Genomic DNA, 18,320 nt, shown 5'->3' with positions numbered 1-18,320 from the left:
TCAAGAGTCATTGGCTGCCTGTCCCGAAGCCATTCCTGTGTCTCGGGGGTTAGTCCATTAAAGAATTGTTCTAATACGAAGAGCTGGAGGACGTCCTCCTTAGTGGTTGCTTGGCTCCCTTGTACCCACTGTAGCAGTGACCGCCGTAATTTACAGGCCCATTCAGCGTGGGTATCGGTTACTCGTTTTATAAGTCTGCGGATCTTTTGGCGGTATGCCTCTGGTGTCAGCGCATACCGGGCCAAGATCACTTCTTTGAACTGCTCATAGTCCATACAGTCCTCATCAGGTACCGTGCGATAGGCGTCCGCTGCCCGGCCCGTCAGCTTGCTGGCCAGAATCTGAACCCGTTCCTCCGGCTTCACTTGATGAAGGGCACACTGCCGCTTAAAGTCCTGCAGAAAGCCATCAATGTCTTCCTCTGCCTCCCCCAACTGTCGGAAGGCATTATACTAGATCTTTTTGTTGCTTACTGTTGAAGGTACCTGGTAGGAGGCCAGAGCTCCCCCTGCTCGCTGACCTTCCTCTCTCCGCTCTGCCATCTCCATCTTGGTTAGCTCTATCCTGGTCCGCTCGGCCATCTTTTCCTTCAGATCAGTACGCACATCAGCCATCACCTCTCGTATGATCTCTACTGCAGGGTTTGGGCCATAGAACGCCAGTCTGTTCTTTACCTCCCTCTGGAATTCAGTCTCCTCCATGTTCACATTGGGGGGCGCTGCACCGTCGTGTTCCATGATGGCTGCTATCAAATCCGCTTTTGTTTTGTTGCTGGCGATTAACCCTCGGGCTTCCACCAGATCTTTTAATGTAGTCCTCTTTAACTTTTGGTAGTTGTTTTCCATTCATTCCTTTCCTCCTGTAGAAGGGGTATCAGATCCCGCTGTCTGCCACCAGTGTAACGGGGTCTACCAAGCTGGGGTACCTCCTTCAGTACCACCCCATGTTTCAGGAGGTCCACTTTGCATTGGCTGGAGTCTGAATGAAGGACGCTGGCTGGAATTCCTTGATTACATGAGAGCATATAAAAGCTGACTGCTTCTCCACATATTTCCAGTCTCACAACACTTTATTCACAGAATATATGTAACAACAGATACAGAGGGCAGGTCCATTCAAAAGCGGCAGGCCAGACATACATTACAATAGCCGCAGGGGGCCGGAGCCTGCTGATATTTACTGTGGGAATTACAAAGGTGGGGGAGGTCAGAAGGGGGATATCTTGTCTCCTCTGCCCAGGGGCGCAGCCTGTGGGCTGATGCATTAGGGACATATATCTCACATGGAACCTATTATATATACAAATAACTGCATAACATATTCTGGGTGCTGGGGGGTTCTGTAACATACTGTATATAGGAGGCTATGTGGGCGCTCATGCTGTATGTATGGGAGGTTGTGTGGGGCTCATGCTGTATATAGGGGGGCTGTATATGGGAAGATGTGTGCGGCTGATCCTGTATATGGGAGGTTGTGTGGGGCTCACGCTATATATGGGAGGCTGTATATGGGAGTATGTGTGGAGCTGATGCTGTATATGGGAGGATGTGTGGGGCTCACCCTGTATATCTGAGGATGTGTGGGGCTCACCCTGTATATGGGAGGATGTGTCAGGCTCACTCTGGCTGTATATGGGAGGATGTGTGAGGCTCACTCTGGCTGTATATGGGAGGATGTGTGGGGCTCACCCTGTATATGGGAGGATGTGTGCGGCTGATGCTGTATAAGGGAGGATGAGTGGTCCTGACGCCGTATATGGGAGGCTGTGTGGGGCTCATCCTGTATATGGAGGCTGTGGGGATCACACTGTACATAGGGGGCTGTGTGGGGACATTTATGGTATATAGGGGGATGTTAGCATACTTAAAGGGGTATTCCCATCTCAGAGATTCTATCCCAGTATGTAGTAGATGTAATAATAATATAAAATATCCACAATTAGAAAAGTAGTATAATTCTTCTGATTCGCTATGTCACTTACCCCATGTGCAGGTCATTGCAGTAACTTCGAAATACATGGTTACAACCACTCATAGTTTTAGCTCTCGTAACCATTGATACCTTAACTACTGCAATTCCCTGCATATGGAGTTAAGGTACCGTCACATTAAGCGACGCTGCAGCGATAGCGACAGCGATGCCGATCGCTGCAGCGTCGCTGTTTGGTCGCTGGAGAGCTGTCACACAGACCGCTCTCCAGCGACCAACGATGCCGAGGTCCCCGGGTAACCAGGGTAAGCATCGGGTTGCTAAGCGCAGGGCCGCGCTTAGTAACCCGATGTTTACCCTGGTTACCAGCGTAAAAGTTAAAAAAACAAACAGCACATACTCACCAGCGCGTCCCCCAGCGTCTGCTTCCTGACACTGACTGAGCTCCGGCCCTAACAGCACAGCGGTGACGTCACCGCTGTGCTTTCACTTTCAGTTTAGGGCCGGAGCTCAGTCAGTGTCAGGAAGCAGAGGCTGGGGGACGCGCTGGTGAGTATGTGCTGTTTGTTTTTTTAACTTTTACGCTGGTAACCAGGGTAAACATCGGGTTACTAAGCGCGGCCCTGCGCTTAGTAACCCGATGTTTACCCTGGTTACCAGTGTAAAATATCGCTGGTATCCTTGCTTTTGCTGTCAAACACGGCGATACACGGCGACCTAGCGACCAAATAATGTGCAGACCTTCTAGCAGCGACCAGCAATTTCACAGCGGGATTCTGATCGCTGCTGCGTGTCAAATACAGCGATATCGCTCCCTAGGACGCTGCAACGTCACAGATCGCTGGCGACGTTGCTTAGTGTGACGGTACCTTTAGCATCATAGCTTATCAGAAGAATTACCTTAATGACTTGATTATTGTATCATAATGAGAGATAAGCCTGGTGTTACCATTTTACTACAGTAAATGTTAGCACTTAAACATGAACCATGTATGAGGGAGTCAGAAGTCAGGGAATGGAGTCTGAATTGGAGTGGGAGATTTAGTTTACAGACTCCTGAACCCTGCTGAGCAGTGTAGTTGTGAATCCACCTCTGGAATGAGATAAAAGATTTATTGGGAAAATGGCACATGTAGGAAGTTTATAGCAACACTAAGCAGTATAACTGTTAATCCAGCTCTGGATTAAGAAAAGTTTTGTCTGCTCCTCCCCATGAAAAAAAGCATCTGTAACCTGATCCATCCATTAACCTGGTAGTATCTCTTGCTTTGACCAAGATGGATTTTTATAATTTTTCAGCATGGATGCTAAGTTCCGGAGGCAGAAGAAGGGGTGGGGGGTGAGGAGGAAGTGGAAAAGTGGCTGCTAAGTGCAGAAAAAAAGCAGATATCTCTGACCAGATATAGTGAAAGGTTTCTTAGACTCAATAACACCAAGACGTTGTCATACGGCTGCATGCAGCATCTTTATTGTAATACTCTCGTTTACATAGAACCGATATAATGAAAAAACTGTACAAAATAATCTCCTCTCCAATCCTGTCCGTCATGTCACAAAATAGCATTCTGTCAGAAATTAGAAAAAATACATGCTATGTTATACTCTATTGTGGGGTCTTTTATAGATTTATTTTCTCCTCCTAGGAAAGACCAAGGCAATAAACCGCTCTGGATTTCTGCAGGTTATATATATAGGATTGAATGTGTCACTTTTGTGGGTTATTATTCGCATTCCTGTAGGAAATCACATTGGAGGATCCCATACGGCATTATTCGCATACACAGGTTTTCGTCCTTTATACATGCAGTTATTGGCAGAAATTGTAAGCATGCCCACATTACACCACCGGCCGGACCAGCGTCCATAACATGGCTTCTGGGTTACACCCGCGGTAACTCCTGCGCTTGCGGATTACTATATATTTTTATGGTGGTCTACATTTTGTCTTTGTTACAATGAAGGAAGGTCCGGGTTTTCCATGTGGCCACATTAAGGTCATCTGAACCTGTTTTTATAGGAGTGTATTAAAGGGGTTCTCAAGGTGCTACTCGCTTCCGTTATGGGAGGTGAGCGGCTCCCATGACATCATGAGAAGACAGGTGGACACGTCCGGACCGATGTCCTTACAAGTGATGTCATCGGCATCTTAAGGGGGCATTTGTGCACCCACATTATGGGGGCACGTCCTAGCCTGACAGCAGGTCCAGTGACCCAATCTGGCAGCTGCGTAACAATTTCTCCTTCTAATATACTCATCTGAAACTGGCATTAGTAAGGAACAACATGGGGTCAAGTGAATAAACTAACACAAACTGACAACCAGTGAGCGCCTTGCTTTAATTTCTAGTAAAATAAAAGCTAAAATTAACAAACACGCTGTGGCAGTAAAAAACGCATACGGGTTTTTATGGTGATTTTTTTTCTATTGTATACGTTTGTGTTGTGCTTTTTTGAGGTTTTCATTCTACAATCCCAGATTTCTTACACACCATTTTGGTTGTAAAATATTGTAATTTCACAATAGGTTTTGATTTAAAAAAAAAAAAAAAAAAAAAGTTTCCATGGTAACAGACTACAAGAAAAACCCTTTGTAGTCAGATCCCTGCTGTCATACTGTATGCTCCATTCCAACATTTTCCTCGTTTTGATAGATTTGTAAGAAGTAGAGGGATGGGAGAGGGACAAAAGGAGTATTGCCCCGGGATCGGACTACACAGGGTTTTGTTTTGTAGTCTGTAACTGTGGAAACACATAGATCTGCATAGGAGCTGTGGACCCAAAACGGTAGGAGATTGTCGGGTCAAAAAACATTTTGCAGAATTGCCTTTTTTCTCAATGTTTAATACATTGAGGACAATAAAAACGATAGAAAGGTGAACGTGGTCTTGAAATAAAATGAATTTACCTGGTTAAAGGTACAAATGACAAACTGCATGTTAGATTGTTAATACACATAATATACCGGTAGATCTGGGAGAGAGTAACTGAATATGCAGAAAACTATGACATGTTAATTAGTTTTGTACCTTTTCATGTAGATTACAGTAAGTTATTATTGAAGGCTGCAATGTTCTGTACCAACATTCTGAGAAAATCTTACATCTTTGGGTTTGTACCATCATCCCATACTGACCAATCAGAATGCAGCTGAGGCTCACAAAACTTATAGCACACTTCTGATTGGTTGCTGGAGCAGCACAGAAGTTGTTTTTTTTTCATTTTACAGCTCTTTTCTGTATTTTCAGATGAGAAATTTAATATATGCTTTTATTATCCAAGTATAGAATTAAGGCTAGGTTCACATTGCGTTAGTGGGTGATCGCTAACGGACAGCATTGCACGGCGAAAATGTCGCAATTAACGCCGTGCAACGGGTCCGTTAGTGCACCCATTGACAGCAATGTAAATTTCACCTGTAGCGCATCGCTAGCGCGTGCCTTTTTCGGCTCGCGCTAGCGATGTGCCGTTCTTTTGTAGCGCGCCTTGGACGCTGCTTGCAGTGTCTGCGGCGCACCCGAGGTCCGTTCCCCGCTCTCGCAGATCGGGGATCTGCGAGAGCGGGGACGTTAGCACGACCTCTAAACGCGGCCCCTACAAATACATTGCGTTAGCGCAATCCGCTAGCGCTAAACGGATTGCCCTAACGCAATGTGAACCTAGCCTTAGCATTGCAAATAAATCCTATTGACAAAGCTCACAGTACAAATAAATTGACAAAGGGGAGTTACCAATCACATTGTTAAAGGGGACATGCCCATACATGCTCTTCATACTGTAATCAGCGCTGATAACTATTGGCAAGGGAAATGGTGTCAATTAATTTTTACATTTTCAGGAGGAATAATAGAGGATCGGTACAATTTTGAGTTCTAAGAAAAAGTCTTATGAGGAATGCAATTAGTTACTAAAGCTGACAAGATGATGGGTGCTTAACTGTGTACCTGGTTGTGAGTAGTCTCATAATGTCAAACTGTGCTTTCTATTACTATGATACTAAGTTGTTTTTTTAGCATAAATTCATAATTGCATAATCTTTGTTCAGTGCAATTTATTTTTATGGATCGCTCGCTCGGATAAGGCGTTTGATGTGGAACAGGGCAAGTGAGGTAATTAATCCACTTTTATAAAATATGATCATTGTTCTGATATGCCTGTAGAATTACTGTTCTGTCTGCAGTCACCACTAGAGGGAGCTGACAGCTCTCATAGCATGCAATAGTAATTCTGTATATAAGGAGCTCCCTCTAGTGGTGGCTGCAGACAGGCAGAATTGTATTCTATACCTATTAAACATAAGCAAAAAAAAATTAAATGGTGCTCAAAGGTGACATAAGATCTGTGCTGTGTTTTTTTTGGTTTGCTTTTATGCTGATTTATTTTCTTCAAATTCTAATACCTGACCATTAATTAGCAGCTTCTCTGTAGATGATGGTTTGTGGTTAGTTGCAGCGATAATCTCATATCGATGATGAGCTATGCTCACCCTTATGCCATAGACTACGTTACATCTAGAAGCAGACATGAAGCAATAATACAAGTCTTGATTAAAAGCCGTATTATGTATACAGCTCTTATGCAGTCCTGGTTTTTATAAAAAAAAACAAAAATGAGTATTCTTGTTATTTTCACATTGGCCACTGCATCCCATCATATGATTGTAGGATCAGACTACACACTGTTTTGTTTGTAGTCTGTTACCATGGTGACACATGGAACTTTTATAGGAGCAGTAAACACAAAGTAATAGAAAATGTATAATCCTATTTGTGAGCTTCATTTTTCATTATGAGTGCACCGTGTAGCGATAACGCGGGTGGCGAGGTGTACAAAGCCTTTTTTTCTTTTCTCGTCACATACTTGAGTAGTAATACTGTAACGGTTCTAAACAAAAGTCGAGTAAAATTATCTTACAAGCACCTGGACATGATATTTCTATGATATGTACAATAACCAAAAACATTGTTCTCCCCATATAAAGAATAAAAAAAACGCCATATTTGATTCGGGTGAACACAAAGTAACACCGCCTCCTCCGCAGCACACTTCTCTTTTACTCACCCGGAGTCACTTTGTTTTCCTGATTTCTGTGCTTTTTAGGCATTTTAAGATTGAAAAGGAGGAAAAATATAATTTTATTGATATAAAGATGGAAAAAAAAATCATCCAAAAATTGGCACCTATGGATATGTGGCTCCAAATGTTTGGCTGGAATAAGGCACATGGCGCTGTTCTAAGAGCTCGTTATATGAGGTCAGAACGTAGGAAATTGTGGGCTACCCTATATCTCGCCTAAAAACTAAATATTACTAGATCTTAAAGGGACAGGACTGCTAATATAGTAGGCGTGGCTATCAAGTAAGGGGTGGGGTTTATTCAAATTAGTTAGTACCTGGCCCCTATAGGCTTGTCCCATACGTAAGTAGCAATGCTATACATATATTTTCAGGTCACTGCCTCGTAGATACATTTCCAAATGCTTGCAAAAAACTAGACACGTTTTTTTTTTTTCTTTCATTCCAGAAAAAAAATGACCAGGATGAAGGTCCGGTGAGATACGTGGGTCAGCCCCATGCAACCCACTTTTGGATTCGGACTTGTCTAGTGCAATCAGTACAGAGAATATGGTGGCATTGAGTTCAGAACTTTTTGGAAAAGTTTTTTAAATATCAAAAACTTTTCATTCGCCGTCTTACTGCAGTTCGGGAACTGAACAGAATGGTTAAATGTTACTGACTTAGTACAAAAAAAAAGAGTTTTTAATCAAAAGTTTCCCATGAGATCCATGCTGCGGGTTCTCTATGGCTAGGGGAATGGGGGACCACCTAACTTGTTGTTGGCAGTGAAGACCATTGGGAATCCTCCAAAGTGTTTTGATAATGTCCAGCTCGCTGTGACTCATGGTCTGAGCCTGGCTGCTCGTGCCACCGAGTCCATGAGTCAGGCTTGTTCTCATAGCTGCGTCTCATCCCTCGTCTCCGGGTTTCCCGTTTGTTCAGTCTTGTAACTATTGCTGCTTTTCCGGCTTTGGGAATCGTTGGCCACGTGAGCTAAAGGGTCCGATCTGATGAGATATCTGAGGGGGAAAATCCGTTATCAGTCATAAAAATGGCTGGTTCCATAGAATGTTGACCCCTTACCAAATTTTAGATTTTTTTTTTTCCCCCTCCCCTCCTTCCAAGAGGTATAACTTTATTTTTACATTGACATACCTATATACGGGCTTCTTTTCTTGCACTTTTGAATTACACTGTTTATTTTACTATATCAGTTACTGGGGTGAAATGGTGGAAAAAAAAATCCCGCAATTCCGCCATTGCATGTATAGTTCTGTTTTTACACCAGTAAAATTAACCTGGAAATATAATCCTCCAGGTCCGTACGAGTACAGTGATACCGAACTTGTATAGATTTGCCTTTTAATATTTTATCAGTTAAAAATTGTAAGAATGCTGTAAAAAATAAATAAATGGTTTTGTCGCCATTTTCTGAGACCCATAACACTTATATTTTCCTGTTAATGCAGCTTATTTTTTGCGTGCTCTGCTGTAGTTTTTGTTGATACTAGTTTTGGGTTATGATCAGTTTTTATTTCATTTTTCTATGCAGTGAGGCGACTGAAAAACAGCAATTTTGGCCTTCCAAATTATTTTTCTCTCTTTCTGGCATCTTTTTATAGACCCAGGGGGGCAGGCTATGTAAATTTTTGTATATTTTATTTCTGAAAACCTTTAATTTCTACTTTATTTTTTTTTAATCCCCCTTAGGGATCATTTGATCGCTTATACTACATCCTGCAATACAAGTGTATGGCAGTATACGGGGTAATGACATTCTTTTATGAAGGCCACGTGCTTCACAGGACGACTAAGATGGCAGCTACGGGGGCCTTCAGCTGGTCCCTGGCTGCCAAGGTAACCCATTGGCCCCCTGCGATCACTTCGTAGGGAAGGGGCCAAGGAAGCAGGCCATTTAAATTGTTACTCAGCAGCAATTGGAGCTAGCTCTTGTCGCTACTGTTACAGGCAGGTGCCAGCTGTGTAGCACAGCCAGTATGTGGTGGGCTCAGTGCCTGAGCCTGCTACAAGCAACCCACATGTGACAAAAATGTATGTCATGAAAGGGTCAAAGTTGGCGGAATGTGGCATGACTGGACAGGCATTTAGTGTGTATGGTGGCTGGGGAGAGGAGAATCGAGCATGCTGAATGGCAAAGCACCTTCCTATTCTTTCTGCGATGTACAGATAAAGTTTTGAGAAATCTCATTATCGCTGCCATTACTGAGATTGTTTTGCATTTTCAAACTTTCCTAAAGTGTTACGGTAATTCTTAAGTTGCACAGTACTTACACAATGTCATTAAGTTCCAGCCGTGTGTCCGGCGGGGGATTGATGAGGACGTACGACAGGGTGTTCTGGTGATCATTCATCTCGTCTGTTAAAAGTAAAGGAAGATGGGTAAAGTCACACTTGGGTGTCATCGCTCCGCTCTGGGATTGATCATGTGTTATGACAGAGGTAAGTTTTCTCCATTACATTCCCCATAACAATGAAGATGATCACAGAGCTGAATGGTTCATTACAGGAGATTGTATCTTGTAACGAGCCGTAAGCTTGCATCCATCACATGGACCATGACGTGTACAATGGGGGGAGGGTTCTATTTGATGGAAAGTGTGAAAACTGTGAGAAATTAGTAAACAAAAAAACATTTTTAGTTATGCAAAGAATAACAGTTCCTGGAAAAGAAAAATCATCTAGGGTAGAATTGTGCACAAGGCCGTTTCGCCCAGTGAGAGCTCTTTCAGGGGCTTCCATGTAAAATGGTTTTCAGATCTTACCCCAACAGAGCTACTGACTTTGGTGAGGAAAACTGAGTCCAAAATAGGAAACTTGGCCTCCATTGTACCTCTTTCCGGCAGTGTCAGATTTTGCTGCCGGACACATTAGCATAATCAAATAAGCTAAAGTGTCCAGCGACAGAAAACGAATCATAGCCGTCTAGATTCTGACAGCCAGCAGAGCCTACTTCTCAGTTATCATCTTTAGTACCCATAACAGAGAAGGGGCCTGGGTTTGCAATTGACAAGTCATTCGGCCAGCCCCCTGACACGATGCTCTGATCACATGCTGACATAGTAATCTCTGTTGTCCTGTATTGCACCTGTCATGTTGAACATGGTATTGATATGTTTTGTTGAAAAACGTTCAGTAAAACTTGCATTTTCATTGAAAGCTCTGTTTGTATACATCCAGTCCAGCAGATGGTCCTGAGAGTCTAACTTGTATAGAGACACCTGCCAATCGCTAGTAGGACCGCCCATGGGACTAATGAATAGGACCGCCCACTGGACTCCTACATACAAACCCCATGGATTTCAGTGAATAAAATACAAATAATACTGAATCTTTTCCTACAAACCCTGATATCCTTCTTCTCTATACCCTGCTGTCCACAGATCAGACATGTACAACATGACAGGTTCGTTTTACGGTTTAGGCACACATTTAGATTTTTTTTCTGGGTTTTGGAAAAATTGTATAAAAAAACCACAACTTGTAAATGATTTGCATCAGGAAGAATTCCACCTCCTACAATAAACACACATTACAATGATGCTGAAGGAAAGAAAACATGGCGTTCCGTTCACACGGCTGTAAGGTAGGGGGGCAGGTTAGGGAGTAGCAGTCTGTAGGGAAGGAATAACCTTTAGAGAGAAGATTAATGGTGGATTTCTTGCTATCCGCTCACAAGCCACATTGTAGATAACAAATGAAATGGAGAATGAATCCAGGGTTCAGTGACCAGGAGAAATACCGGGCCGATTCCTGCAAGTCACAACATAACCAACACTCAACATGGAAGAATAGGGAGATTATTGAATGTCGCAGGTCGGAGTTCCTCCATAGCAAACACAATGGTCTGGAAAACATTGATCAGATAAAAATGACCACAACTCAGAAGAAAGACTGTCTGAATAGTTATCAGACCGGTCACTATATGCTGCCCTAAAATGATTCTGGGAATAAGACTTGAGACAATCCGCTGAAGGCGGGGGTCCCTTTTAGGTTGGTGCTACATGGTGACTCAGTCCTCAAACACACATCCAAAAACATCTGTGCAACTTGTCATCACAAGTCTATTTTAGAGTTGCAAAAAAAAAATGGCCAAGTCTCATACGACTTAGAGTGCAGTCAATGGCGTGAGCAATCAGCGCGTGAGTCACAGTAGTAACTCATTAGATGCGATGTCGCTATGTGACACTACAATCTGAATATTGCCTGACGCGTTGCCATGTAGCCCCCAGCTTTGTGTCCCTGCTGTAATTCTACATGACTTACTAAAGAACTTGCATTAGCAAACATCCAACTATGTGGTTTTATCATCGGTTTCAGCTTCTATACTTTCGGCTTCTGCTTGAAACAGTACAATATTTTCTACGTTGGCCTGTCATCCGTCATTTCAATAGCCAAGCCAGCTTCCTTCATTATCTAATTATCAGTTGTGATGAAGGAAGCTGGGTTTTCTATTAAAATAGGCAAGTGGCCAGCCCCTTTCACACACAGCATGGATAACAGGCAGATACAGAAAACTGTGTCTTGTGTCAAGCAGAAGCCAGAAATGATGCAGCCACGACACAGTAAAATGATGAAACAGACACATCCATGGATCTTTGATAATACAAGTGTTTTAGTAAGTTATACCTAATTACCCCAAAGACACATTTAAAGGGATATTCTCATCTTCATAAATGATTATTGTCGGATAGTGCTTGTAAACACAAGCAATTTTGTAACTTACTGCTTATTACAATTTTCAGCCATTTTTGAGTGAACTTTTCTTTTGTTTACAGTTCGTTGGCATTGAAGACCGACGATTGCTGCTAGACTGCAAAACATGTGCAGTGCTGACAAGCTCTTTTCTATTGAGCCTGTAAGTACTGATTTGAAGCTGGCCAGGATCACTGGAGCGCGCTGTTGCCTCCTAATCCTGTGCAGTTTCAGCACAGTACTTACTAGCCAGACAGCAGCGGTGGTCGGTCTCCTAGACAATGAGCTGTAAGCAAAAGAAAAGTGTTAATATCTCAAGAACGGCTGCAAATTTTAATAAGCAGCAAATTGCAAAAGTGCTTCTTTTTACCAGCAGTATCCATCAATTTTCATCTATGAAGATGGGAATAGTCTTTTTTTAAGCAAACAGTCGCTTTCACTCCATGACTATACAGGTATTTGGAGCTCTGCGTCAGAAACACTAAAACCTCTACAAAGATGCCATAAGATATTAGCAAAGAATATTGTTCTTCAAGGCATTCCACTCATATTCACAGGTACATGACACATTCAGCTCTGCTACATCTAGTATGATTGCATTGTTACATTCAGGACCGTTGCATTTGCCATTAGGGATCATATACAATGACTTGATATAATGGTTCAGGAAACAAAACCGCATCGGTGACACCTGTGGATGGAAAAGGGGAGGAAGCTGCTGGCAAAGCATCATACAGGTATTCGGCCAGTTTCCTTATACCGTACAGTAAATGATACAAGCGTTATTATTGCAGCTGCAGACACGAGGCATGACGTTACCACCATGTGAGACGTTAGTGTGGAGGGAATCGGCGGATGTCACCAATCTATGCTAAAGGGATAAAGCCAGTTAGCATGGAGCGAGTTGCAGATAGTCATGGAGGACATATGGTATGGATTGGTGGACGGTCAGGGGGGCATATCCTGACCAGATGGTATGGATTGGTGGACGGTCAGCGGGGAAGACCTGAGCAGATGGTGTGGATGGTGGTCAGGGGGCAAAACCTGACCAGATGGTATGGATTGGTGGACTGTCAGGAGGCAAGACCTGACCAGAAGGTATGGATTTGGTGGACTGTCAGGGGGCAAGACCTGACCAGAAGGTATGGATTTGGTGGACGGTGAGGGGGTAAGACCTGACCAGATGGTATGGTTGGTGGAGATTGATGGGAAGGATGGTCTGCAGATAGTCAGGGTAAGGCCCGTGGGTCATTGCAGCCAGTTCTGCTCCATGGAAGAAGTTTTTTATACCTTTTTTGTGCATTCATGCAGTGAGTAAAGCCTATCTGAGCCCACAACGTATATTGCCAAGTAGTGGTGACGTTCGAGTCACGAGATCACTATGCAATTGTCTAGCGTTGGGGGTCAACCAACTCCTCCCATACAACACAGAGAATGGAGGTGCAGAATACACAATATTTTTATATTTTCTTTCTTTTGCAAAATGAATACAAAATCTGGCAATATACATAGTTAGTGTGGGAACTTCCATGAAACAATGCTTGGGGCTTTTTTTTTTTATTTTGGATAAGTGAGCGCAACAATGGTGGAAAATGCCAACTTTCAGAGAGCTCTTAGTTCCAACCCAAGTGTGTGTTTTTTAGCATCCTTTTGTCCTGCACTGTCCCACTCAGCCCATTCTCCTGCCGGAACTACCAGCTATGCCTGCAGTATTCCTTTAAATTGGAATGGTGTCAATTTTTTAACTTAAGGGCATGTGCACAGTGTCTTTTTGCTGAGTTTTCGTTGCAGAAACTCCCAAGTTTTTGTGGATTTTGAGATTTGGATATTTTCTGCTTCGTTTCTGAGCCAAAAAAAGTCCTAAAATAATGGCAGAAGATCCCCTGTGCTTAATGTTCAGTGTTTTGTGCACATTTCCCCCCCCCCCCCCCCCCCACTTCATAATTTGAAAAATGCATGTCACTTCTCTGAAGCCGTTCCTGATGTAAAACTATCCTAATCAGAAGGGTAAAAAAGAAAAAAACTTTTCCAAAGGGCTTTTAAAAACAATTTAATAAAATTAAAAACATCCCCAAAGAAGGAGTTTCCTGAAGCAATTTCTATTAGAAAGTCATGTGCACAAACCCCAAGATACCACCGGCTTCTTCATCTCTTAAGTTTTCTAAAAGTGTTCTTATATTTAATAGCAGAAACAGAGTAATAATAAAAAATAACCTTTTAATTTCAGCACATGCCGTATGTAAATTATCTGTAGTCAAGGAGGTGGAGTTTCGTAGCAGAAGAGTCAAAGCTGGCCACGCCCTGAACCTGCCCAGCAACAGGAGACATGTGCAGGATTTCAGACAGGTTTGAAACAACGCAACCTGTCCTAAGAAATGTCAATCAAGCTGGTTTGTGTAAGCATGGCCATCCTTTAGACTTTTCCTGAGTGTCTACACCTCAGATCCCAGGAAGGTAAGTCATTACGAAATATAGCTGAAGCTAGACTGGGCAGGTTAGGGGAAGGGCCATCCTTGACTCTTCTCCTGAGCGGTTCCACCTCCTTGACTCCGGACAGGAAATTTATATGAGGCAAGTATAGGGATTCTTTTTCTTTCCCCCACATATGAGTTTACTTTTAGAAAGAAAAAGAAGGGAAGTAACAGGTTATGGTGACAATCTAGGGTCAAAAAAGAAACCCATGTTAAGTCGGTGGCAGAATTTAAAAGTGGAGCTGCTCAGATCTGCATCAGCCATGCTTGCGACGTCCAAGATGGGACATTGATGTGATTTAGAGGCAAGTGGGGTCAGAGCAGCCTTTTAAGAGACTGTGCTATGTTTTACTCTCCATTTGGCCCCTGTACTGTCGCAGGGACCCTCTTACAAGGTGCCGATTCCCCTGGTGTGCACAAGACGTAATGTTAGCCTGGGTCACACACAATGAGCGGGCCGTGCAGAGCGTCCTGACAGCCAGTTGGCATCTTCGTCATCACATTGTGCGCTGAGTCAAGCTTGACTCCCAGGGAGGAGAATTACCTTGCAAATATCCAAGGTTTACCCGATTCATCACATCACTGGCAGTTAAATTTGCTACATCCTCTACAGAAAACATACGGAAGAGAAAGGCACAGACATGAACAAAAGAGAAAAGAGAAAGATCAGCAAGCGACTCAATCGGCAGCGTAAGGAAATTAGGGGGGTGGGAGAGCGGCCATTTTGGGGGGGGACAACAATATGTCTTGTCCCGACACTGATGACATCACCAACATGACTTGTGATATCACCAGGTACGCACAAATCGACTTGAAGTTTCGATACATGTGTATATTATTACAGTCCTCAAAATGGCTGCCTCCTTGACAGGCAGAAGTCACAGGTTAAAGTGAAGTTGCACCTTTAATATAAAATGTAACATCTTAGTAATAATGTTTCAGTGTTTTTTCTATTTTATGCATTTTTTTTTAAAAAAAAAAGAAAGATAACTCGGGTAAAAACAGCGCCACATCTGTCTGCAGGTTGAGTTTGGTATTGCAGCTCAGCCTGATTTAAGTCCATGAAGTCAGTTGAATTAGAAGTGAACCCATGGACAAGTGTCTTAGGGTATGTGTCCACGTTCAGGATTGCATCAGGATTTGGTCAGGATTTTTCATCAGTATTTGTAGCCAAAACCAGGAGTGGGTGATAAATACAGAAGTGGTGCATATGTTTCTATTATACTTTTCCTCTAATTGTTCCACTCCTGGTTTTGGCTTACAAACACTGATGAAAAATCCTGACCAAATCCTGATGCAATCCTGAATGTGGACACATACCCTTACCATTTCTGGAAGCCCAATTTTTTTTTTTAAATCCCCATTTTAGGCCTTATTCAGACTGCAGATCTGCAGAGAGCGCGGCCACTCAATGTCATGCGAACCACGGCACTGGCCTCGCTGGGAGGGCACCAATACAAGACACCAGTATAAGGTGGTTTTATTTTACATGGGGACTACTAATGTTACAAAGGCCTTGCCAGGTAGTGGAAACCTCCACTAAATCTACTGATGCTAAATGGAAACTGTCAACAAGCTGCCGTTGACGGATCCATTTTGTTTCTTATACTTAATTCTGAACTCCAAATTGTTTCCTGCTGTAAATGGTCTGTGGGACGTGATCGATAAACGGATGTCAGATGTATATGGTGGGTCGGTGGGAGGGAATATAGACACTTTTCAGCCCTTAATATGAATGCAAGTCCCAGCGCGGAGACCGTTCTTGTGACCCAAACTCATAGCATGGTAGAAGTTATTAGTTCTGGGAAGGTTGGGACTCGTGGACCTAATATAATCTTGAAAAATAAGTGTTATTGCTAGTATCTGAAGGGCAGTTCACAGCAGGGAAGCTCAAAGTTTATAAGAAGAGAAAACGATCAGGCAACAGCAGCTCGCTGACAGGTTCCATGTGGCACCAGAAGATTTAATGATCTAAACCCCCCACAAAAGTAATGAAGACCTATTATAAAGATGCCAGTGTTGGTCAAAGGTGAAGATACGCTTTAAGTGAAATGAGATAACTAGAGGTCAACTCCACCACGAAATGGGTAGTGACTGACAACCAACCTTAAGTAATCCATCAAAAGTAACCACAGCAGCCAAGGGGGCTCATGTACGTAGTGGCCAGAGAAATAGGAATACAGTGGAATAGATGGGGGGGTCACAGTGGAGACCCCCCTGGTATAGATGGTCAATAAAGGACTGGCTAAATGTGGGAAGGAAAGGCAGCTAAAGAACAGTGTTTGGACCTCAGTAGATGTGCCCCTTACTAATGCCTCTGTACCAACACTTCACCATTGCCAAGGTATTCTATATGTAGGACCGACCCTTGGTGGCTACTTCATCATCACACTGGGTATGAAAAAAGCAATAGATCCCATGTGGGATCTCAGATGATCTATTTGTAATGACAACAAAAATGATCTATCCACAAAACATACATAAATGACCCATTATAGGGGTCTGCTCAGTGAGACACCCGGGGGCACACCAGTTTGGAGATGATTTTAGGGTTCGGTCCTCCTATGATAAGACTAAATTACACTAAGAGGTGAGGACATGGGGCTCTTCCTGTATATTTATCTGTCAGGTTGAGAAGACCAATCACTTTAGATTGAGGCTGTGTGCACACGTTGCAGATTTTTCGTGTTTTTTCGCTATAAAAATGCATAAAAAATGCATACATTATGCATCCCATCATTTAGAATGCATCCCGCAATTTTTGTGCACATGATGCTTTTTTTTTCCTCAAAAAAAAAAACCCATATCGTGGTAAAAAACACAGCATGTTCATTAATTTTGCGGATTTTTCATGTTTTTCCCGCTATTTAATGCATTGGGAAGCTCCGGAAAAAATCGAGCAAAAAACGTGTCAAAAATGCGCAAAAAAACGCATGCGGATTTCTTGCAGAAAATGTCCGGTTTTGCTCAGGAAATTTCTGCAAGAAATCCTGAACGTGTGCACATAGCCATAAAGAGAACCTGTCTCCATAAATATGTACCACATTTATTAATTTTTAATCTGGTGTAAATGCCGCTGTTCCCCTGAACCCGACATTGTTTTTTTTTTTTTGTTCCTGCTCCTCCCCATTCCAAGATACAGCCCCTTCTTCCCTGTATATAAATCTCATAATTTTGGCCAAGGGGGCAGGATTCTCATGAAAAGAGGAGGCCATATCTCAGGAATGGAGAGGCGCAGGAACAAAAAAATAAACCCAGGAATAAGCCAGTGGTGAAATACGCGTCGGGGTGAGGAGTTGTTGTTCCCGACCTTCCTAGGTATATTCGTTTCTTTATTATGCTGCGGGCATTGTATGTTAGAAATGGTTTAAAGCTTACTTGATCTCCTCTTCACTGGTGGACATTTCCTTATACGTCATGGGGTTACTTTGACCTATTAATACCTTCTATTTACGCACGATGTGACCTACTTGTTCCCTTCCTACTGTTTGGATATTCCCTCATATGCAGTAAGGGTACTCTGACCTGCTACTACCATGCTACCTTAGGCACTGTGGGTCTCGGATGTACCTTCTGAAACTTAGGCTAACCACTAGGTATTACAGTAATACATTGGATTCAGGGCATTAAAGTTGATAAAGCACTAGGCACTTTATATGTGTGCCTGCACTGATATCTGATAACCTCGGCTACTAAATTAGGCTACATTGATTCCAGTCATTCCCCTTTAGAAAGGTATAGTTCCCATTACTGATACACAGATTTCCATTACTGATTGTAATTTATTTGTAGTATGGTCCGTCTTCTAGGTGAGGCACTCTGCTGTTTTATTATTCATGCATTTAGTTTTTTAATTACTAATAAAATTTAAATTTTATTCAAATGGATCTATTCTTTTCCCCATGTTTATTTCTTCACTGGGGTTTGTGGATTTAAAAAAAAAAATATCCGACAGGATTCAGGAGAACATCGGCATTTACACCAGGTAAAAAAATACATATTTATGGCAAGTGACAGGTCCCCTTTAAGGGACACTAAACATAAAAAAGTAGAAAAATAATCACAGTACTTCCCTTACTATTTTGTGTCCTATCACAATGTAAACTTAAAAAAAAAAATGAACAAAAACATTGAAAAGGATCGGTACTTGAAT

General features: G+C 42.6%; 1 protein-coding gene across 8 annotated transcripts in view; it reads right to left on the bottom strand.

The window, feature by feature from the left end:
• Window positions 1-6,294: 6,294 nt before the first annotated feature.
• Window positions 6,295-18,320, bottom strand: part of KCNT1 (potassium sodium-activated channel subfamily T member 1) — a 360,049-nt gene continuing 348,023 nt past the window's right edge. For 5 of the 8 annotated variants that reach the window (XM_077284353.1, XM_077284356.1, XM_077284358.1 and 2 more), the window contains 3 exons: window positions 14,712-14,774; window positions 9,276-9,360; window positions 6,295-8,002 (listed from right to left, as the gene is read on the bottom strand). In XM_077284353.1, coding sequence (XP_077140468.1) covers window positions 7,879-8,002; window positions 9,276-9,360; window positions 14,712-14,774 — 272 coding nt within the window. In that variant the 3' untranslated portion in view covers window positions 6,295-7,878. The remainder of the gene's footprint in view (window positions 8,003-9,275; window positions 9,361-14,711; window positions 14,775-18,320) is intronic. The other 3 variants (XM_077284354.1, XM_077284359.1, XM_077284360.1) reach the window with 1 other exon arrangement.

The sequence above is a fragment of the Ranitomeya variabilis genome, chromosome 2 (assembly GCF_051348905.1).
Source record: "Ranitomeya variabilis isolate aRanVar5 chromosome 2, aRanVar5.hap1, whole genome shotgun sequence".
Taxonomy (NCBI): Eukaryota; Metazoa; Chordata; class Amphibia; order Anura; family Dendrobatidae; genus Ranitomeya; species Ranitomeya variabilis.
Note: the sequence above shows the minus strand (reverse complement) of the source record. Positions and strands in the feature narration are given on the sequence as shown.